Source organism: Giraffa tippelskirchi, chromosome 5 (assembly GCF_054371585.1).
Source record: "Giraffa tippelskirchi isolate mGirTip1 chromosome 5, T2T-mGirTip1v1.2.pri, whole genome shotgun sequence".
In the NCBI taxonomy this organism is placed as follows: Eukaryota; Metazoa; Chordata; class Mammalia; order Artiodactyla; family Giraffidae; genus Giraffa; species Giraffa tippelskirchi.
The window spans coordinates 20,294,858-20,318,751 of NC_137279.1; the positions used below are offsets into that span (position 1 = coordinate 20,294,858).

Sequence of the window (23,894 nt, forward strand, 5' to 3'; positions counted from 1 at the left end):
GCACAATTTTCTCTGGATTTTGAGTGAATTTTAGTCTTTTAATTCCTAGTAGAATAGAAGAAGTAACTAGATATGTGAGGAGGCTAACTGGTGGAATTTCAGAACTAAGCATGTAAGACAACTGGTAATGGGACCTGCATCTTGGGGCTTTGAAGAATGAAATAGGTAAGCAGAAGATGGGGGTAATGTGGAAATAATAACTTAAGAATAATAAGCAAATAAGAACAACAACAGCAAAAAGTCCCAACTAAACAACACAACCCTGAAACAAACCCTGTTAATCTATTGAGGAATTAAGAGAGGCCAGTACTGGTCTGGAGTGCTCAGTGGGGTTATCCTTACATTTTCTATTCAGTTACAAGCTGGTAAAGAGACTTCAAATTCTCCAGAATGAGGAGCTTTTTAAGGGTGTTGTTACAATACAATGCATGTTATCTTTGCCCTTCAGCTAAATATTTTTTTCCCTGTAAGTTGGGAAATTCTAAGACACACTGTTCTTCATGTTAAAATATACTTTCAGCATAATGTTCCTACATATATTTTATTACTGGTTCTTCTCCAAGTGTCCTAATCACCCCGATGACATGCTAGAAATCAAATAGTAATATGTCAAATACAGTAGCAACCTTAGTCTGAAATGTTTAAAGTTAAAGTTTATTTGTATTCTTCGTAGGAATATCAATAAAAGACCTCAAACGTATCTATATCTGTACATGTACAAGAACCGTCAAAAATTATTCACAGAACAAAAATAAATCTTCTTTTAGAACAAACCCAGGTAATGAAATGCTGATATGGATCTCACATATGGAACAATCTAAGTGCTACTAGCACAAAAATATGGCTTTAAAAATAAAATAAAATCTTGGGTTTTGTTTCTCTAATGTGTATTTCTCTTTCTTGAAATAAAAAATAAATTATTTAGAGCTATCATCGCAAAATAGTCATGTGTTTTAACACACTCTTATTAAGGCCCTGGAGATGAAGAATAAAATCAAATTTAGAAGGTAAGTTCCTTACAGGGGTGATTCAGGTTAACATGCTGCTGACTGCTTGAGTTAATGTAATGAGGAAATGTCTAAGCACCAGTCAAAATTTCACCTTTACTATTTCAAATTTTCTGCAGGATAGTGGTCATTGAATCAATTAGTATTTAACCTTTTGGTGAACTGGGAATTGTAATTTTCCCTTGGGAGTGTAGAAATGACATAAAAATGATATTTATTCTTAAATTTTTGTACACCCCACACAGATGATTGAGGCCTCCTAAAACACAGTTTCCGTGAAAATCTTTTTACAATATATAAATCTGGTTTTAAGATTCAAACTAAAATATTTCCTGGGCAAAAACAAAGGCAATGAAAACTAAGAACTGAGGAGAAAATTAAAACGCATGCTGAAATATGGACACAAACAACCACTTGGCTTTCCTTGGGTGGCTCATGGCCAAACCTTACGCAAACACCTGAGGATAAATGGATCAGGAACCAAAGCTACTTCTTTCTGGACTCTACTCTCAGATCAGTGACATTCAACTTTATTTCCATGACTTTCCAAGGTATCAATAATGTTATCTTGGGTTCTTGAAACAATGTCAAACCAAGTCAATTTCAAGTCACTTTAACATATATACATATAACACATATGGTACATTTTAAAGAGGAAAGAACCACTGTCATACAAACTAACAGATGAGGGCATAAAATCTAAAAATCTCAAGGATGTTTGGGAATCACTGCTTGATGAGATGGATTGACATTCAGAAAAAGGAAGCCCTAAGAATCATGTGTTTTGCGTGGGTGCCCACGTCGTGTTTCTACAGAAACTGCCTTTCTATGTATCTCACATATTTTAAGATTGGGCAAAGGATAATAAATCCTTCTGTTTCCTTGAACCCGCGGGGCTTTGAAGAAGACTGCTGTGCATTAGCCCCTTTTAGATCATGTATCTTATCAGGTTCTTTCACTCTTCATAAGATATTTATTCTACCTCATGCAAATTTCATCACTTTTGTCCTTCCTAAACTCAAGAGCATTCATAACTGGGTCATGACAAGAGAATGTTTCTAGAACTAATAACAATCACTCAAACACAAAAAGAGAGTCTACTTAACAATTTAACACCCCAAAATATCTTGCTTTTAAAAAAGGAAACAAAATAGGTCCTTTCAATGGACATATTGATTAAAAAAACAAAGTATCCCAAATCCTTGGCCCTCAGGTAGGGGGTGGGAAGGCAACTATTTACTGCTGAAGTGAGCAGGAGATTTCAGTATTAGATTTGGAAAAGGGAAGGGGAAATGAAGAAGAAAGCCCTTTTGGTTTTCCATAATGTGTAGGAGATGGCCCCCAGAGAAGTGGCTGAAAGTACAGGGAAGCTGTGGCGTGGGCCCCAGAGCCGCTGAGACCGGCCCAGTGACAAGTCTAGTGGTGTCAACTCTGGTCAGGGTCACATGGGCCTTCGGTCATCCCAAGGAGGATTCCTTCCCCAAGTTCAGTCCCACAACCAGCCTTCTCAGAAACTCCAAAATGGAGATAACTAGAACTGAACCTAGATGGAAGGCAGAACAAATTGTAACCAAACTCACTTGATGGCAATGGTCCTGCTCTGAGGCTTCCAAAAAAGAACTGCTCTCAACCCGATGCACCTCTGAGGCCAGGCAGAGAACTGAGGGTCGGCAGAGCTACAGATCTGTGAACAGACTAAGATCTAAAAAGCTTTACCTAGAAAGTTAATTCTCAAGGGCATACAGCAGTCCTAGATAGTTAATCCTACTTTTTCTTTCACTGTCTAGCACCATCACAGGGGAAGGTAGAAGTGGACTGGAGAAAGCGAATTCTGACCAACTTAATGACAAGTGAAAAAGGCCAAGTTACAGCAGCATGATGACCTCATTTTACCATACTTCCCTTACCACAGACTGCCCTGGAGCCCGGCACAACCTTGGTAACAGTGCCTGGAATATAGTAAGTGCTCAAGTGTTTGTCTTAGTCACCTAGTTATAATCTCCCTTCCATCAGGGCTTGTATTGCAGAGACTCAGGGAATGTGATGACCTGAAGGAAATGTTATTCCTTCTCGCTGCTTCAGCTCAGAAAGCTTATTGCTCCAGTGAAAATAAAAGGGAAGTATCAAGCTCTTTCCCTAAATCCTGCCAATGTTGTCCTTGTTAATGGCCTAGTCTGGTTGTCAGCTAGACAAACATTCTGCCAGCACTTCATCTGATTTCCAAACTCCAGCCTTGGTCTATGCTGCACCCCATCATGTGGTGATGTGTTGGATGTTAGAAGGTGTGTAAGATGTGCTATCTTAATCCACCCACTTCTCTTCAAACATGCACCTCCTCCTAGTAAAACAGAGGTGTGTACTTATTTGGGCTGAAGAAAAGCCAATTGAGCAATACCTCCATAAAAATTATTGGCTGTTGCTAACTTTTTCCATAGTTAAAAAATCTTTCATATAAGTTCTGTAGGACTGCAGCATTCTTTAAACAAATACTCAGAAAAAATATCCAGACAGGAATAAGCTCAAAGGATAATCTAAAATTTAACATCTGGCAACTACACTGAACTTCTAGCTTACCTCTGATTTTATTATTTGTGTATACTCTTTCCTCTTCATTCAAGATAACCTGATAATAACAGAGGGCTGCGTAATCTATACAAACATTTTGGGCATCTAATCTTCTAAATGAGGCAACCATCTCAGAAGCTCACATAATGCCGATAAGATGTATTGCATCCATCAAAAACATATTTGGGGGGTTGTGTGTCTCCCCCAACTCTCCAAAATAGTTTATCAGACCTCTGTCATCCATAACCACCACCCGAGAACTTCCAAACCTCAATGCAAGACATCACCAATGATACATACTTAAGGCCACTGAAACTGACCATTCTTTTACCAGGTTTTCTGAAGGCTTTGATAGAGAATGGCTAGAGCTGAAAATAGTCACAAACAAGAACAGACCTATGTTTACATACCCTCTCCCCCAACACGGAGCACTACTTCAGAATTGGTAGTTTTTTTTCTTCCTATTCAAATAAGTGATTTTGTGGCCACAGTGTGTCTTCAACTTGGAGGGAAAGGGGATAAGAATTTATAAAATCATGACCAGGGGTCAAGAAAATACACAAGTGCCAAAACATGTGGCATGCTGTCTGCAGATCAGATAAGCACACCAGGCAGCTCTTGTTTTAGGTCTTTGACAGGCAGAAATGGGAATGTTATGGAGGGGACATATTTCAAAAGGTTGTGGGTCGGGGGCCACGTGAGGTTGTTGAGATACAAGGTAAAACACAAAGATCTACTGGAGGGCAGTGCTTAAGAGGTCAGAATGCATGTCTGTGGTACAGCGGAAAGGGAAGCCTGGTGACTCTGTTGGGGCTTCACCCAAAAGGGGACCTGATAAATGTTCTCTTGTCCCCTTTGTAGTTGTAAGTACTCCGTAATGTGGAAACACTCACTTCATGCATATGGCTTCCTCAGGTGTTTTTTTTTTCTCCCTCCTCTCCCTTAAAAAAAAAATTCCCTAAAGTTTATCATTTAAAATAAACATCATTAACTTACTGGAGAAATGTGGTTGCTTTCTCAATATAAGCAATTGCTTAGAACTTGCTTAATGAGATTCTAACTCCTTGTAACATTAAATCCGACAGCATAGAAGGCAGGAACTTTTCCTATTTGTGCAGTTATATGTACATATGTGTGAATATATGTGTATATATACTTGTCTATATACTATCTGTCTAACTTGTAACATTCCATATTTCTGATAAACAAGGTTGCATTTAAGATGACGTTTCAAACCTCTGGGAAAAAAAAAGGAAGTAAATGAACTTCCATAACTGTTTCTGTCCCACAATAAATCCATGGATGACAACTAGTGAAACTGGGTTATTGTTGCCAAATCTACAAAGAGCATGGGAATAACAGCTGGAATACGCTGTCCTTCCACTTTCAGTATTTTATTTTTCATTAAGAGTAATCACGACTTTAAAGAGAGCAATGCTTCTGATTTGGATTTCTTGTCCAAATTTAAAAGAAGAAGCAATTTAAAAGTGAAAGACTGAGATAAAATTACCCTGCCCCGAGACCTGCTAGTACACTGGACAAAATCTTTATCCCAAACCAAAGTTGTAACTTACAAATAGAAGAAAAATTTTTAATAGGAACTATTCAGAGCTTCCTGCTATGGTATGATATGGTTAGCCCTTTTCTGTACGGAAGAAAGGGTGTTTCTTTCGGATGGCTTATGGACAGTAGATTTGAATAACCTCTCCAGGGGAGAGTAAACCCTGTTGGTGATGACTGCTCCCACCATGGGGGAGGAAAGGGCAAGTAGGTATGTGAAGATGAAGATGGTTTCTAGAGACACAGATATTTATAGTTTTGTAAACTCTAAAGAGGAAAAAGAACACCTTTTATTACAACTGGGGTTAAAAAAAAAAAAAAGCCCCCTACCTAAAGTGGAAAAATTTCCATCTGCTACAGACAGAAGGAAATGAACATCAACAGGAGTTCAACAGCCACTCCTAGAGTCCAGTTTCGATGCAACAGCTCTTATCTGCGTCCTCTGGAACAGTGTGTCCCCAGGTCAGATTAGCTGTCCATGTAGAACCAGTCCCGCTTGATCAGTGGGATAGACTGTTTCATTTGGACCTTGGTATTTGCATGTTTTCCTATAGGACAAGGGAACCAGAGTGGGGCTTTTAACCTGGCAGATGAATCCCTGAAAAATTCATTCTGACCATGTCCTGTCGCGGTCCGTGTGCTCTATCAGACAGATGCGTGGTCTCTACCTACTGAGCGGCTGGGCTCATCTCTCATTCACGTACATAGTTCCTACATTTCCTCCTCTAACAACTGCAGTGCTTTCAACAAGAGGACAACAATAATAAAAATAGCAATAGTTAAAAAGGTAATCTACATTATTAACTTCCTTTGGGTATATTACAGTGGTATTTTCTGTACATGGCCCAGAACTAAGTTTCCTATGTACATAGAGACATGGGGTGGGGGTGGGGGAAGCATCGACCTTGGAAGTCTTAGCCTTATGCCCTGAAAGACAAGGTTCCTTTCTTCCTTCCAGACTTGCTCGCCACCCTGCTGTTCTGAAGCAGCGGTATTCTGTAAACCTGGTGGGGCTGGGAAGAGGGCTGGGGATAGGAGAGTGGGGACGTTTCCTTCTTTCTCCTCCCACAGTCTGTCTATTTGTGAGGCCCGTCCGTCAGCAGCTGCTGTTTTTGAATTCACCATTCTCCGTGATGGAAAGCTTGGTGGGGTTGGTGGGGGAGATGCCATTTCGGACCTGCATGCTGTACCGTTCCTTCACCTGGGTCAGCGCGCTCATCAGTCTGGTGTTGGCCGAATCCAGTGACACGATCCGTTTTTCCTACAACACACCAAACGGGGCTTTATTCTGGCTCCATGTGGGCAACTGCGCCGTAATGCTCTACCAAATGACTGTTCTAATGTTTTCTATCAAACAGCAGTGCACACGATGCTTCCCAGACAAATGGAACGTCTCTGCCTCTTTCTGCACCCGAGTCAGGCCAGCTTCCCCTGGGCCCAATGGGTTTGCATTTCTTTTTCCCCTTTCAGCATTGCAGGGTTTGTGACTCATCATCCCTTGGGGCCCTAAGACATCACATAAAAATGACACCATGTGTTATTCAGACTATGAGACAGAGGTGTCAAGCAGCCTTGCTGTATTAAGTGCTTTGGGTCAAAACTTAAACACAGGAATTAGGTGGCAAAGAAAGAAGCACCAGAGGTTTCATTTCACAGAGGAGAAGTGCATGTGATCTATAGGTTCTCAGCCCCCGAAGGGGGCACACCGGTCATATGTGGAAAGATTTCACATGGTGCTCAAAACTGAAACAATACATGGTGGCAGTTTATAGTCACCGACAAAGTGAGGATGCGACAGCAAGAGGGGGAGGAGCAGCCAAAAGCTAGACCAAGGGGTTATTTGAATGTGGGAAGGGAGATGTGGCCGGAGAGGGATGCTGAAAACATAACACATGGAAACAAACAGAGAACACAAGCTCCTAGACTCATTCCAGCTCAGAGGTACTCCAGGAAAGCTACCCAATAAGGAAGACTGCTTTCATTTTACTTTTGAATCTCAGAAAGAAAAAAAAAAAAAAGCCTTAGAACCAAAATATCTTGGAACCAAAGACTGCTGAACACACGCATAAAAAAAGAGAAAAAAATGAAGGAACAAAATGGCGATCAGAGAAAAGCAGACTCATCTAAATTTAAAAAAACTAAAAATCATCCCATCAAAATATTATTAGTTTTGCAAAGACTAGGAGAGAAATCCTAATCTTAGCTTCAGCAGCTAGGTAAATCATTCTAGAACCTTTCCTACATGAATTTGCCATTTTTTAGAAAAATAAAAAAAAAAAAAGCATGTGAGGAACAACCCCCCAGAGCCAAAAATAGGTTTCCTACCCAGGGATTTTTTTCATTTACTCAGGGAAAAGCATGGTAAGGAGAGTCATGGTCAGGCTTAGAGAGGACACACAAACGTCCATGTGACGGATGCTATTCCTTGCTGTTACAGGAGTAGCTTCACAAGGCTGCAAGCAGCACTGCTCTGCTGGGAAACATGCCGCCCAAGATGCAGAGGGAAGACCACTGCCCTGGGGGGACATTTAGGGAGAAAGCATATATTGGGTTGGCCAAAAAAATCATTCGGGTTTTTTCCGTAACAGCATACAAAAACCCGAATGAACTTTATGGCCAACCCAATACAACAGTAGCATCAGGTAAGGCTTCCCTTTAACCTTCTGCTTTTGGGGGTGGGGTGGGAATCTATATGGAGCAGGGCTGGTGGTCACAGTTTCAAAAGTATGAAAAAAAACTAGCTCACACTTGTTAATATCATTAAATTCTTTTGCCTTTCCCTGATAGAGAACTCAGGGGGTAAGATATATATATATATAAATCAGCATTATTAATTAACTACAAACTAGCATAAGATTTATACTCTGGGAAGGTAACTTGTTTTAAGGATAAGCAAAACTCGAAAGAAAGAAAGAACTACAAGGCTTTTAAAAAGATAATAATTAAAAAAAAAAATTAGAGCCAATGGAGTTTACTGAGGTAACAAGTTTAGATCTTTTAAAAGTCAATAAGTAAGGGTTGGCCGGTGACTACCAGGGAAAAGGGGGTGGGAACCAGATATGATATTCCCCCCTACTATGGTTAGAAATGATCTCTAAGCATAAAGACTGGTAATATCTCAAAATGATTAAAAAAGAAGGTATTTCAGTATTAGGATAAATTATAATGTCCAAGTTCTAAGGAATAAAGGATTCTCTAGGGTTGACCCAAAGAAATTAGGCATTCATAAAAAATTATTTGACTCTTAAAGGGTTAAAAAGAAGGCTAAGAATGGCTGTATTTATTTATTTCCTGCAAGAGTAACAACTAAAGTCAAGCAACCCTTTTACTCAACAGTTGAAAACTTCCAAGTGGACAAACTTCCTTTTGTAACTTCCCCCCAAGTGCCAACCTTTCAAAGTAAAACAAACAAACAAAAAAATCAAACAGGGACTTTTGAAAGTCAAGTTCAGTTGGCAAAAGATGCCTTGACATTTTCATTCTGCCTGGAGTGAATGGCAGAGAAATCTAGTTCCGGCCTGACAGGAAGGGCTTTGAGTGTGGGGAGTGCAGGAGCTGGAATGTGTAGGAGGCCAGTGCACCGGGCCAGGGCTGGGAACTGCTCAGCTAGAGAACGGACGGACGGGGTTACTTGCCTGTTTGCATAATCTCATCTCCATTTATGACCTGTAATTTAACACAGTGGAGATATCACTTGCAATAGTAACTAGGCAGCTGCCCTCTTCTCCTAGGACGCCCTTCTCTGTTCTCCATTTGAGTCACCTGGAGAGATCCTTGGAGCAGGGGGGAGGTAGGGGAGGGGGGGAGAGGTCAGGGTGGAAGGCCCCTAGTCTGATGTTTAAGAAATGACCTCTTAGTACCATCACCAGGATCTCCATCTCCTAGAACAGGGTCACTAGGGGAATACTCATCATCTCCCAGTTCTAGTTAGAAAGTGGCTGACCCCAGGGGGGCCTTGGAGCATGAACTGACTCTAGGAGATGAAGAGGCTGAATTCAGGGACACGCCTGGTCTGGAGGGGCACATGGCTGCTGAGAGAGATGGAAGCCCATTCACTGGGTACCTGTCCTGTCCTGTTTTGGGAAGTATTGGGCCCGATGCTAGTATAAGGAAAGCAATTCACTTCAGAAATATTTTTTAACTGTCAGTGGCACCAAGGCAGATTTCAGGGGCACGGAAGTGTGGGCTACCTCGCTGGGAAGCTTTCACCCCCAAACATGTTCTCATTCTATCAAATGATGCCAGAAGGGTTGCTCTGCTCCATCAAACACTTAAGATGTTAAGTTACTTTTTCTTTCAGAGGAAAAGGCATTTGTTACAAAGGACACCAAAGGATTTTCAGTCTTTTGCTAGAAAAAGATTTTTAATGTGTAAGAGAGACAGCAGCTGGAATTGGGAACCCCCTTCCTTCTAAGGGGATTATAATTTTTGAAAAAGCTAGCTCTAGTGTTTATCATCTGTGCTGGGCATCATGCGATGGTTTTCAAAATGTGGTCTAATGGATTCTTCAAGTGTGCTTTAGGGATCCAAAGTGAGCCTCCTCTTAAAATTTCCTACACAGTAATCCCTGTGTTTGAATGTGTAATTTATGATATTTAGCTAAGCTGGACATGATTTGATCCATTAGCTGAGCTAAGTCCTTGTTGCTGAGTGGTCAGTAGGAGCAGCTGGAAAGGGATCTATGGAAGGTGCCTCTGGTTCCACCAAAATAGTCCATAGAATCAAACCATTTGAAAACCATTGCCTTGAGGTATGGACCCAAACTATTGTTTAGTGGATAACAGTTCTCCCATTCTGAATGGTGATACCCTCCTGTTAACTGAGAGAAGGTCCTTACTTTCCAGAGCTTTTGAGCCCTGATGAATTTGTTTCCCTCCTTTGCTTTCACCTTCTATGCCTATGATTCCTGCTTCATGTCCAGCCATCTTATCCTAGAAGTCAAAATCGGGGGCAGGGTAGGATAGAAATCTTCAGAAGCTAATGATGAGGCTGCCTCAATAGGCAACTAAGAAATCGGACTGTATGCACATAGCCATGAGTGGGACACCCCCAAGCTCCCTCTGCTAAGGCTGCCACGGTTTTAGACCAGCAGAAATTATTAAAACAATCTGTATTATCTCATTAGAACTAAAATCTCTTTGGGTGTAGTTATTCATAGAACTCTCTCTCATGTTGAAAATCCCAAAGTGAACACTTACCAACACTAGTTTTCCTGACTAAACTGTCTTTACCCAGGTGGTTTCTCTTAAGCCTCTTGGATGAATGCCTGTCGAGATAGCCTTGTCTCTGCAACCCTTCCTTCTCTGTCATCCACCCTGGGGATACATTTAAAGAAAGGACCAACTAAGAACTTGCTTCTGATTCTTAGGAGGTCTAAATATCTGGAAACTAGAGTTCAGGGGTCCAAATTACTCTGGGAACCGTGCTGATAAGAGAGCATTGGAACTCGCACTTGACTTCTGGGTCTCGTGTGTATGAGGGAGTACGAGGCCCAGGACGCATCCTTTCCACAGCGGTGCTTTCAGCCTCACTCCCTATTCCTTTGAAAAGTGTACCCCATCCCACATTAGCTCTGTCAAGAAACCAGAGTGGGAATGGAATGTGTGTTTAAGAATACTGGGGGACTCTACCATAGACTGACTACTGGCAGACTGACTACTGGCTGAGAAGGAGAGAAGAAAGTAGGACATAAAGGCCTTGCTCCCATTTTTATTTCAGACCTTAAAGAAATGATATGATACTTAAGGGTGAGAAACACAAGCCTGGCAGGGTGGTTTTTAGAGACGGGATATATTCAGTGGCCAGACCACCCACATCCAAACGGCACCTCCCTTTTGTTATTTGTTTCACTCTAAGAAATACAACCATGTTTTGCACTGATAAGATGAAAAGGCATTAGGAACGCTTCCTGGGTTTTGCTCTGATCACTGATGAGAACCTGTGAGGAGCCCCTGGCCATCATTGTGTCACTAGCATCACAGGTAGAAGCTACAGGGAGCAGACACCCAGGTTCTGATCTCATCAACTGTAAGAGGCTCTCCAAGCACAGCACCAACGGAGAAGGGTGGCCAAGTGAACCCCAGGCACCAATGCCTGTCCCAGAACCAAAAGAATAACAAGGCAGGGTACCTTCTGCAGCCCTGTTTTTCCCCTGAAGCTCAACTACTGTTTGAGGCCAGAGGCTGATGGCACAGTGGACGTGACTGACGAGACCGTGAACGTCATAGCCAAGCAATGGTCAGTGGAGGTCACAAGCTAGACACATGCAGTGGACTTTTCACAGGTGCTCCCCTGAGAGAATGCCCTCCTTTCCAGAAGGAAAGAAGTAAACCCCATCATGCACCAGGTTGAGATTCGTCGAGCACCTGTACTAAAGCACGCTAAAAGTTTGCTGAGTTAACGGACTCGTCACCAGTAAAGGAAGGAAAAGGTCGTAGAGGTTGCAAAGAAACATTTAAAAAAAATCTTCAAAAAGTAATGCCAAGAACTTTCCAGTGATCCATTTTATGTGCCTTGATGTTTGCAAGGGATGGGAAGTTGGGAGATAACAGTTACGATAAACAAGTTGCTTCCACTAGACTGAGAACCTGCTTACCTGTGCATCAATTATTTTTTGCTTTGCATCAATAACTGCCTGCATCTCAGCATGATCCTTCTTCAGTTCCTCTTCCACAGCCATTAGCCTAGAATGGGGCGGGAAGGAGAGACCAACATCTTCAAGGAGAGAGCAGGCTAACACACAGAACAAGACACCCAAACTCAGGACAGCTCAGTGTCGCCACTCCTTCCTAGTGCAAGAGCTGCACTAGGCTCTGTCTTCTCGCCTGCCTCGGGAGAAGACATTCAGAGTTGATTCCTCTCCTGGGACTGGATCCCACACATTTCCATCTCCTCTGCAATAGCATCATTATCTCCCTTTCTTCTATCAGATCCTTTCCTCAGCACAACTTATTTCATTTTAAAATAGCAAATCTACTGACACAAATCAAACCCTCTCTTAATCTCATTACTTTGCAACAGCTGACCTTTCCTTCCCCTGAACAGCTAAATGTCCTCTGAGTGTACTCTACACATAGTAGGCCTACTTTTTTTCTCATGCATTTCATATCTTAATCCCCTGATGTTCAACTCCATGGAAGGGCTCTCAGTAAGACTGGTAAATCTTTCTGTGCTGCTAAAACAACAGACGTTTTTTGACCTGCCCACAGCACTTAACAACCCTAAAGCACTGTGGTTGTGAGCATCAAGCTAGGGCTTGACTACCTGACTTCAAATCCCATTTGCACCACTAAGTGACCTTGGGCAAGTGACTTAGTGAATTTGTTGCCTGTTTCTTTATTTGTAAGAGGAGAATAATAATAATAATGCTGACCTCAGAGGTTGGCATTAAACAAATTATTAGCAACAGATAAAACAAATTTTATTTGTAAAGTGCTTAGAAGTGCTTAGAAAAGTGCTTGGCCCACAGTCAGTGCTATGTAGTGTTTGGTAAAATTGCCCCCCTCCCTTGGTCTTCCTTGGACGTCCTTGGCCCTCTGCCTTGATTCTCTTGATGTACAGTGTCTTGTTAGACCTCTCTGGACTTGTAAAAATCTAAATTAGTCTTGACGTTGGATACTGCCACTTTTAAAATTCAGTTTTGTTCTAAATACCTCTTAAGTGAGTCACTAAGTTTTAACTGTTTCTAATTGTTACAACTAAAGGAAAACTGGCTACCTCTATCCTCAAAGGAAGTGCACTAAGGTCTCACAAGTGGAAAAGTGTAAGAGATAGTCAGCCTCACCCTTGTACAGAGTATCACGGAGGACACGCAGTGCTTGCTTTAGGATCCTCTAGCCATCATCCCACCTCTTTGTGCCCCGAGCCAGCCCATGTCCGCTGCCAGGCGGCCTCTGACCTGCTGATGATGCTCTTCATCTGGCTGTCCTTCTCCTCCTGCTGCCTGCGCAGCCTCTCCTCGCTGTCCTCCAGCCGGGCCTTGTACTCCAGCAGCAGTTTCTGCATCTGCTGCTCCTGCACTAGCAACCGGCGCTCATACTCCTCGAGTCGCCGGCTGGACACCCGCAGGCGCTCCTTCAGTTTGGTGATTTCCTGTTCGTACTAGAGCAGAGGAGAAAGAAAAGTGAAAGTGTTAGTTGCTCAGTTGCATCCGACTCTTTGCGACCCCATGGACTGCAGCCCGTCAGGCTCCTCTCTGTCCATGGGACTCTCCAGGCAAGAATACTAGAGTGGGTTGCCATTTCCTTCTCCAGGGGATCTTCCCGACCCCAAGGATCGAACCCAGGTCTCCGGCATTGCAGGCAAATTCTTTACTATCTGAGCCACCAGGGAGAGCAGAGGAGAAGAGGTGCCAAAGACAAGGAGGGAAAAACTGGAGTTACCCTGGTTTTAGATGTCAGTGATTGATTTTTTTTATCAAACCCTAAGCAGTGTAGCTGGAGGCTGTCTGAGCGGCCATTCCATGGGCTGCTGATACTCTTCAAAATGATCCCCAGGCATACATGGTAATGGAGCTCTGCCTGACTCCTAAAATGACGTCTTAACTCTGCATTCCAAATCTATATATTTATGTATGATTCTCCACATTAAACTAGAGGTTGCTGCAAGCCACATCCAATCTGTGATGGTATCCAATGGGAACAGGAGAAAAAAAAAAAGAAGGCCAGGCAGGCACTTAGAAGCTTAAAATAAGCCAAAAGCCAGCTGTCTACAAGAGAAAGGTTTCTGTAGCATCTCCTGTGCTGTAGGATCTCTGACATGGCTAGACTCATCAGATCGCCATTCTTTCACCCTTAGAATCAGCCCTTTAAAGAGCAAGCAGCACTTCTATAGTGACAAGCTACTAAATCAATAGATACTTTTATAGCACAATACATTATTGCTGCTTCCTCCCTGTCCATGGAAGTGTGAAACACTCAGGTCACAGGCTCTAAACAAAAGGCCTACGTGTTCACTGGGGCTGATTAATACCCCCTCTTGATCCATTTTTATGATGTTGTTCATCTGCCCAATTTGCCACGGCTTGTTGGAACACATATATATGCCTGTTTTCTCACCAAAGTTTTATATAACAAACTCTCACTAAAGCCTCATATAATTCAATTGGTTACCTGGTCCTTTCTTATACTGAAGCTGCTGTTGTTGGAGTTTGAGTAGCTGGAATGTCAAATTTCTGGATGAGGTGAGAAACATTAAGTTTTCTTGTATATGGTCTACTTAAATTCATTAGTCATTAATGATAAACCTATATGTTGCTTTGTAAAATGCAATGTATTTTCACATCATATCTCATTTAATCAACAACTGGACAATTAGCTTCTGCTTATCCAATGTCACACGCTAGTAAAGTAATGCTCAAAATTCTCCAAGCCAGGCTTCAGCAATACGTGAACCGTGAACTTCCAGATGTTCAAGCTGGTTTTAGAAAAGGCAGAGGAACCAGAGATCAAATTGCCAACATCCGCTGGATCATCGAAAAAGCAAGAGAGTTCCAGAAAAACATCTATTTCTGCTTTATTGACTACGCAAAAGCCTTTGACTGTGTGGATCACGATAAACTGTGGCAAATTCTGAAAGAGATGGGAATACCAGACCATCTGACCTGTCTCTTGAGAAACCTGTATGCAGGTCAGGAAGCAACAGTTAGAACTGGACATGGAACAACAGACTGGTTCCAAATAGGGAAAGGAGTACGTCAAGGCTGTATATTGTCACCCCGCTTATTTAACTTATATGCAGAGTACATCATGAGAAATGCTGGGCTGAAAGAAACACAAGCTGGAATCAAGATTGCTGGGAGAAATATCAATAACCTCAGATAGGCAGATGACCCCACCCTTATGGCAGAAAGTGAAGAACTAAAGAGCCTCTTGATGAAAGTGAAAGAGGAGAGTGAAAAAGTTGGCTTAAAGCTCAACGTTCAGAAAACTAAGATCACGGCATCTGGTCCCATCACTTCATGGGAAATAGATGGGGAAACAGTGGAAGCAGTGTCAGACTTTATTTTTTTGGGCTCCAAAATCACTGCTGATGGTGATTGAAGCAATGAAATTAAAAGACGCTTACTCCTTGGAAGGAAGGTTATGACCAACCTAGATAGCATATTTAAAAGCAGAGACATTACTTTGCCAACAAAGGTCCGTCTAGTCAAGGCTATGGTTTTTCCAGTGATCATGTATGGATGTGAGAGTTGGATGGTGAAGAAAGCTGAGCGCTGAAGAATTGATGCTTTTGAACTGTGGTGTTGGAGAAGACTCTTGAGAGTCCCTTGGACTGCAAGGAGATCCAACCAGTCCACCCTAAAGGAGATCAGTCCTGGGTGTTCATTGGAAGGACTGATGTTGAAGCTGAAATTCCAATACTTTGGCCATCTCATGTGAAGAGTTGACTCATTGGAAAAGACCCTAATGCTGGGAAGGATTGGGGGCAGGAGGAGAAGGGGACGACAGAGGATAAGATGGTTGGATGGCATTACCGACTCGATGGACATGGGTTTGGGTAAACTCCAGGAGTTGGTGATGGACAGGGAGGCCTGGTGTGCTGCGATTCATGGGGTTGCAAAGAGTCGGACATGACTGAGTGACTGAACTGAACTGAACTATCCAATGTCATGGTCCTAAACTATGCTTATTAATCCAGAAGGTCAAAGATGACAGTTCTTATACAGTCTGAAGAGGCAGACTGCATCAATAAGCATAGCTTTTAGGATTATGCTGATAAATAAACAGAAGCTAGTTGTCTGGTTAATTAAATGAGATAATGCTGTACATGACGTCAAGGTTGTTGTGTCATAATCCTTTTTCTTCATGTCAACTTTTCTTAACAAAATGAAACAAAACTGAAGCAATAGTTACTGTCTTTCTTTTTAGTTTTTTTCTTTTAGTTGATGTCTTTTAAAAATCATCTATAGCATTACAAATTCTTTATTTAGAAAAGGTGAAAAAAAAAGGCAAAATCATTACAAAGATATAGAAAGGAAGTCTAGTCCAAGGGTAATTCTGCATGTGTTTAGTTATACAGAAACACTAAATATTCACCTAAAATGACTAGAAATGAATAGCAGAGTTTTCTTGAAATTCAGGCAACCCATATTAAAAAAAAAAAAAAATTAGAATGCATTCTCCCCTTGCAGGACAGCTTGATGTCAACTTGATGGACATGTCTGCATATTTTCACACACAGCCACTATTGAAATAATATACACGAATATGCATATGCATAGAAGGGTTAACATAAGAGGTGGAGCTGAAGTTGGGGAGACCACTTTCTTAGCTAGATGACCCTGTGGGTAGTCTATCACTGCGGGGACAGTAAGTCAATAAACAGACTGCGTCCTACCTTCTCAGCATGCTTGGCTTCATCCTGATTTTGCTCAGTTTCTTCCACGTCCTCTTCATACTGCCCATTGTTCAGAACCCAGGCTGCTGTCCTCTCGACTGGGGACATTGTGGCAGAGTCCACAGGTGACTGAACCTGCAGCAGAAATACCCGTTAGCATTTCCCAAAAGAGTTCATCTGCAGGTATGTTTCACAAAGACAGCTATTCTTGGAAGGCATAACTGTGATCCCTGTTTTCTGATAAATGCTCTCAGTTCTAAATAATACTTTATTACTGCCAGGGCTGGGGGTGAGAGAAGAGGATATCCACTGGTATAAGAATAAATATTCAGAAATATTGTAAACAGAAATCACTTCTAAGAATCTGCCTCCCCACACCACTCCTCCACCCTCAAAGAGGAAAAGCCAAGGCCTTAAAACTGTTGATTAGGCCAGTGGTTTCATTAGGTCATTACCTAATGAAATTACAGTGTTGACAGAGGAGAGAAAGAAAATGCAACTTGATGGTTGATTGCTCAGGTGAGGAAACACCTGTTTAACCAGGAATGCTCAGAAACCAAGGAACTGTTTAATGCTAAACAACTCACAAGGTAGCTAACCGATTTATATATCAGAATGCCAAGTTCTTAATTTTCACATCAGCCATTCAGGGAAAGAGAAAAAAACACTTTTCGATACTGGTGTTTTGATATTGGTCATTTTTATAGAGCACTGACTTCTTGATGGGTTAAGTTCACTCATAAGTCCATATTCTACCAGAAAGTTTTTTGATGAATATAGCATCACAACAATGGATATCAGCCTAGTCCAAGGGATATTTCTATCTAGTTAGGATAGCTAGATAAATTGCCCTTTTGTAAGGGCAACAGAAAAGGATGCAGAATGAAAAGAATTCTGGCCTTGAGTAGTAACTCTACCACTTACCCTGACCCTTAATCTCTTAAATATTTTTTTCCAAATCTACTGAGTAGGGTTACCACCACCATCACCACCTATTCTGAGCATCTCCCTGGGAGTTCCGAGGCTTGAATAATACAATGTATGTAAAAATTCTTTGGAAACTATAGAGTACTATAGAACTTAGACGTTATTACTATATTTATCTTAGAAAACTGGCACTGGATATGACAGTTTGTATTAGGCTACTACTGGGTTTCCCTGGTGGCTCAGAGGTAAACGATCCTCCAGCACTGTGGGAGACGTGGGCGGCTCGATCTATGGGTCGGGAAGATCCCCTGGAGGAGGAAATGGCAACTCACTCTACTATTCTGGCCTGGGAAATCCCATGGGCAGAGGAGCCTGGCATGCTGCAGTCCACGGGGCTGCAAAGAGTCAGACATGACTTAGTGACTAAACAATAACGAATGAACATTAGTGCTCCTCCCTAAATAATGCTGGAAATAGACAACAAATTCTTTTTCTCTAGCTTTTCTGAGAAACAGAAAAAAGCACTTTCTGTGAGTTAGCCTTTTTATAATTAAAATACATTTCTATTCTGAGAAGCAATACTCTATAAAGAATTGGAAGGGAATTTTCTCTCTCATGCAGAGCTATAAGCCTTAAGAATCTTTATCTTGTTCTGGAATAAAACCTGGTTAAACTCTAAATATATAGATATTTTAGAGTAAGGGGTATTTTGATCACTTTGAGGTTTAGAAAGACTAGATGAAAAAAAAGCAGATGCAAAGGCAAAAAGGTTATTTGGGCAGACTTAAAAATATTCATGCAAAAGTAGCAGGAGGGACTTCCCTTGGTGATCCAGTGGTTAAGAATCCACCTGCCAATGCAGGGGATACAGGTTCAGTCTCTGGTTGGGGAGGATCCCACATGCCGTGGGGCGACTAAGCCCGTGAGCCACAACTACTGAGCTCAAGTGCTACAGAGCCTGTGCTCCACAACAAGAGAAGCCACAGCAATGAGAAGCCTGAGCACTGCAACTAGACAGGAACACTTGTTTGCTGCAACTCGAGAAAGCCTGCACACAGCAATGAAGACCCAGTGCAGTCAGAAATGGATATAAATAAAATTTTAGAAAGTATGAAAGTATTTCTTAAAGATCTAAAGAAGAACCTGGTTTGGTTGATTTATACAGATTATGGATATGTATATATAAAAATGGCTTCATGCCTGAGGTACACATAAGCAACTGGGAATGATCTTCTAGAAATTCCTTCTTTAAAGCTATTTTCTCCACTGTGTCAAGAAAAACATAAACATGTCTTAAACTTCAGTACCCTCAGTTCTACCTTCATCTCCACTGTGGTAGGCATGCTTCTTATACTTCATTCATTTGTGTATCATTCTCATTATTTTTGTCATAACCACATTATCACTGACATATTATTTATTATAATAAATAATAAAACAACTATTTCCAGTTAGCTAAGCAATATTATCAGTAAAATCATGAGTTTTATATATATTTATAAATAATTTATATTAATAGTCAAATATTTTTCTAATATACATTAAAATAATTACATGATTAATTAAATACCTTGTATACTTAAATAATTTTGAGTATCACACTTTGGGAACACTGATCTATAGAATTCATTTATATTAAAATAGGCAATAACTATCTACTTCAAAAGTTATTATGAGAAACAAATGAGATAGCACATAAAAGCAGTTTGTAAACCACAAGTTACTTCACACACACACACACACACACACCCTAGGTTCTCCCTCTACTGGATTTTGAAAGTAGAGCACACTACATTGCTTTTGTATTGGCAGAAAAATAGTTTAACACGGGGTTTAGGTTTTACTTGACATCTGTGCACCTGAAAGGCAAAATATTATGGTTCTGAGTCTTTAAAAATTAATAGAAAGTCAATACTTAGAGGAGACAAGTGCCTTTTTAATTTCATAATCTTATCACTTTACCACATAGGGTACATACAGCAAAGCTGCTTTTCTGTGAAACCAGGATTTTCTTTTCAATTGCTGCTTGAGATAAAGTAGTTGCTAAAATGAGTAACTTTACTGTTTGTAATTTATAACTTCAAGGAAGCTAATTCAATAGCTTTTTGCTTTATAGTTAACAGTATGTTGCTTGAAAGAACTTTCTTTCCCTGTGATTTGTTACAAGTAACTAATTAATGAGTGCCAATAAATGCCTTACCAACTAATAGTATCCCTAAGAACATACTAAGGAGAGATCTTAGCCCCTAGAAGCATATTGAAAACAACAACTCCTTAGGTAATCCGGGCACTAACTGTAAAGTGAGAAGTTGTAAAAGCAAGAGTTAGTTCATTTCACTGGTGGTGGTGGTAGCTACCATATCATCAAAGGGACTATGTCCAGTGAATTATAAGAGTATACAATGGGAACTGGGCATTTCAACCTATTCCTATTTTATTCATTGAATCTGTTTTTCAACCAATTTCTAATATATATTCCTAGCACTTTGCATGGCCTATGGTGCATGCATGCTAAGTCGCTTCAGTCGTGTCCAACTCTTTGTGACTATGAACTGTAGTAGCCCACCAGGCTCCTCTGTCCATGGTATTCTCTAGGCAAGAATACTGGAGTGGGTAGCCATGCCCTCCTCCAGGGGATCTTCCCAGGGATCAAACCCGCATCTCTTACGTCTCCTGCATTGGCAGGTGGATTCTTTACTAGCACTACCTGGGATGCCCCATGGCATATGGTAGGCGGTCAATAAGTTTTGAAAAAATAAATCAGACTAATATAACTATTCCTTGTATTTATGATAAAACCTAGAAAGGGCTGACTAAATCTCTGCAAGGAGATCAAACCAGTCAATTCTAAAGGAAATCAGTCCTGAATACTCATTGGAAGGACTGATGCTGAAGCTGAAGCTCCAATACTTTGGCCACCTGATGCAAAGAACTGACTCACTGGAAAAGACCCTGATGCTGGGAAAGATTGAAGGCAAGAGAGAAGGGAACAACAGAGGATGAGATGGTTGGATGGCAACACCAACTTGATGGACATGAGTTTGAGCAAGCTCCGGGAGTTGGTGATGGATATGGAAGCCTGGTGTGCTGCAGTCCATGGGATTGCAAAGAGTCGTACACAACTGAGTGACTGAACTGACTGAACTGATTATAAAAACAGAAAAATAGTACTGAACAAATAAGAAATAGTTATCTATACTGGAAGACAATGGAGGTGATTTTTATTTAAAAATTATTTTTTATTATAATATATTCTTCATATGAAAGAACTAAATACTGTCTTTTATATTTATTCTACTGGTCTTATGAATGCTGGTCTTATTTCTTAATTAAACTCTCAACTCTTGAAGCATGGCACCATATGTCACAGCATGTTTTTTTTTGAATGGTAGTGACTATGTCATTGTGCAATGGATGCTCAATAAAATATCATCCATTTACTATTACTTTGGATTTTCTTTAGAATTCATACCAAAGTACAATTTTTCACTAGGAGAAAGATACCCTATGTTTTTCCTCCAATCCTTTGGAAGTACATCAAAGGGCTTTTCCTCAGAGATTGTTCCATCTCCTTTATAAGATAACAAAATTTATTTCCTCTAGTTTATAGTCAAACAAATTGAGAAAAGAGTTTGATAAGTTGCTTAGCTATAGCCTTCAGAAGAACATTTTCTCCACTGACGTTCAACAGTGGATCATGAAAGATGAAAAAGACAAAATGAAAAGGAGCAGGAATTCCTAACAGGAATATCATCCTTCTGAGATAGAGCTTATATAGGGTGTCTCTGGGGAAAATAATTTTGTTTTAGGGCAAAAAGGGCCTGAGAAAGCAGTTTCCATTGATCTTAGTTAGCCTGGCTATGCTTGAGGCTGACTGAGAATAGGCCAGTTCCCTGTTTAGTTACTAGACATAAATAAGACGTGTTACTTTCAACTTCTCCTTAATCTGAAATAATCAGGTTCCCCAAAATGAAGGCCATTTCTGCTATCAACACCAAAGAAAGGGCTGACTAAATCAGTAAACTCTGAGGATCCTAGAAGAGGTTGGTTAGGGAAGGGTTCAACAAATCCCAAAATGAAAACTGTAGCATCATTCTAATAGACTTGGCAAATACCTAGTTAAAAAGCGTCTTCAAATTTGTATTTCTAAGATTAGGTAACATATTGTATCTGTACAACTCATATATTATAAATAAAGTCTATTATGCACACAGAGTACATGACAGATCAAAAAAGATGAAGAGGAAAATTATTAAAAAGCCGAAAAGGGTCAAAAAATTAAAAGATGGCTTCCTAAAATATTCCTTCTCTGTAGATAGTTCAACTTCCTACTCAGTGGATGGAGAAGGACTGAAGCTAGTTACATTGCCAACAATGGCCACTCCTTTGTGCCAAGATACAAATGGAATTTGCATGGCACAAAGCCTCCAATAAGTATAAATGCCTGTAAAACAATCCTCACAAAGAAATCCTCCAGTACTGGGAGGAGAGAAGAATTCTCCAGCATAATAATTTGCAATTAAAATATGTAAAGGAATTTATGTAAAAAATGTGCTGATTAGATAGAACATCAGAGGCTTCATGGGAATGAGATGAGAAAATCAAGCAAGAAAGAAAAGGAACCAAAAAACAACAACATAAGCTTGAAAGAATAAACTGTCTGCATAGAAAAAGTCAGTGTTAGGGAAAAAACCCAGAAATTTGAGCAATCAAAATACAGCGATTTCCAGTCTAACTGACTGGCATTACCAGCAAAGGCACAACCAGAGATGAATATTTAAAGTTGTGCTGGGGCATCTTGCTGTGGCTATGCCCCACTTCATGCCAGTGTAACAGAGATGTTCCCAAGCTCATTAATGGCTATGGCTAGAAAGCATTTTAATTGGTGTCTGAAGACCATTTGCATTTCCTACCTTCCATCCATCTGGACATTCCCACATAGAATCATGTAGTGCTTACATGATAGGTGTTAAATTACCATATAGCAGAGATATTATAAATGACAGTTTCAGGTGGTCACACAAAAGGCTATTTAATTTACAATATCTATAAATAGTCTGAATCATGGATCCTGGGAATCAAGGACAATATGATAAAGCAGAGAAGGGTAGGCATTCTTTTTTTCTGTCTAGAGTTTGAACTAAGTCCAACTTTGAAAAGTAGGCAGAGGGCTCTCTGCCCTGTCTTGCCCCTCTCTGCCAATATGATATTCTTCTCTACTCCTGATCTCATCCTCAGGGCCTTCATGTTGCACTTAATGCCCCATGTAGACACTTGCCTCTACACAGTATTGCATCTCTAAAATTACTTTTCTCTTCTCCTCTCAATAAACACTTCAGTTCTCTGAAAGGGGCTAATCTCAACTAGAAGCTAGCATAAAAGCAAGTGTGGAAACTTACTGACAATAAGATGTGAAAGACTGATAGCTTCCTAACACAAATTAAATGTATATATAATATATATATGCTGCTAAGTCGCTTCAGTCGTGTCCGACTCTGTGCGACCCCATAGACGGCAGCCCACCAGGCTCCCCTGTCCCTGGGATTCTCCAGGCAAGAACACTGGAGTGGGTTGCCATTTCCTTCTCCAGTGCGTGAAAGTGAAAAGTGAAAGTGAAGTCGCTCAGTCGTGTCTGACTCTTCGTGACCCCATGGGCTGCAGCCTACCAGGCTTCTCCGTCCATGGGGCTTCCCAGGCAAGAGTACTGGAGTGGAGTGCCATTGCCATCTCTGTAGGAAGCATCGCTACAAACAAAGATAGTGGAGGTGATGGAATTCCAGCTGAACTATTTCAAGTCCTAAAAGATGATGCTGTGAAAGTGCTGCACTCAATATGTCAGCAAATTTGTCAGTAAATATATATATACACACATACAAAAGATATATAGAAAAGCATTTTCATTCAAAGGAAAAAATTATATAATATAATCTTTATGTAAGTTTATATAGTATCTTTTTTCCATTTCTTTTTAAATGAAAATGTGCATTTAATCAAATGAATTGATGAAATTTTGGGAAATATAACAAAAAATTATGAAAAATTTAATACTGAAGAAAAAGTATTTCTCAGAAAAGAACTGACCAACTAGGAGGTTTTGCCCAGGAACTTGGCTACCAGAATCTGCCTAAGTTTTTCATCCTTTCTTCTACTTTTGTATCCAAGGATTCTGTAAACATTCTAATTTTTTTTTTAAAAACAATAATTATCAAAGTAGTGGCAAGGGCTCTGATTACAGCAGAGAGGAGGCAGAAAGAGGCAAATCAGTAAATGCCTATCTATAAAAATGCAAACATACTAAAGAGATACATTGGTGTTTCATTGCAGTCTCCTCTGACTAGTGATTCTGCTGACCAGAGGATTTGTCATAGAACTTGTTTAATCACTTGTTTAATGATTAGTTTTCCAAAAAAATTCAACGAAGCTTTTTAGGAGAAGGTTCTTTTTTAGATGAAAGTAAGATATGTATATATGCACTCTTAGTTTATTTCGAGCACAAAA

At 40.5% G+C, this 23,894-nt stretch overlaps 1 protein-coding gene across 7 annotated transcripts in view; it reads right to left on the bottom strand.

The window, feature by feature from the left end:
* Positions 1-633: 633 nt before the first annotated feature.
* RASAL2 (RAS protein activator like 2) overlaps positions 634-23,894 on the bottom strand; it is a 384,725-nt gene continuing 361,464 nt past the window's right edge. For 3 of the 7 annotated variants that reach the window (XM_081485991.1, XM_081485988.1, XM_081485994.1), the window contains 5 exons: positions 16,470-16,604; positions 13,030-13,232; positions 11,728-11,815; positions 8,768-8,798; positions 5,912-6,393 (listed from right to left, as the gene is read on the bottom strand). In XM_081485991.1, coding sequence (XP_081342117.1) covers positions 6,251-6,393; positions 8,768-8,798; positions 11,728-11,815; positions 13,030-13,232; positions 16,470-16,604 — 600 coding nt within the window. In that variant the 3' untranslated portion in view covers positions 5,912-6,250. Of the gene's footprint in view, positions 5,681-5,911; positions 6,394-8,767; positions 8,799-11,727; positions 11,816-13,029; positions 13,233-16,469; positions 16,605-23,894 lie in introns of those variants that run through there. The other 4 variants (XM_081485990.1, XM_081485995.1, XM_081485993.1 and 1 more) reach the window with 2 other exon arrangements.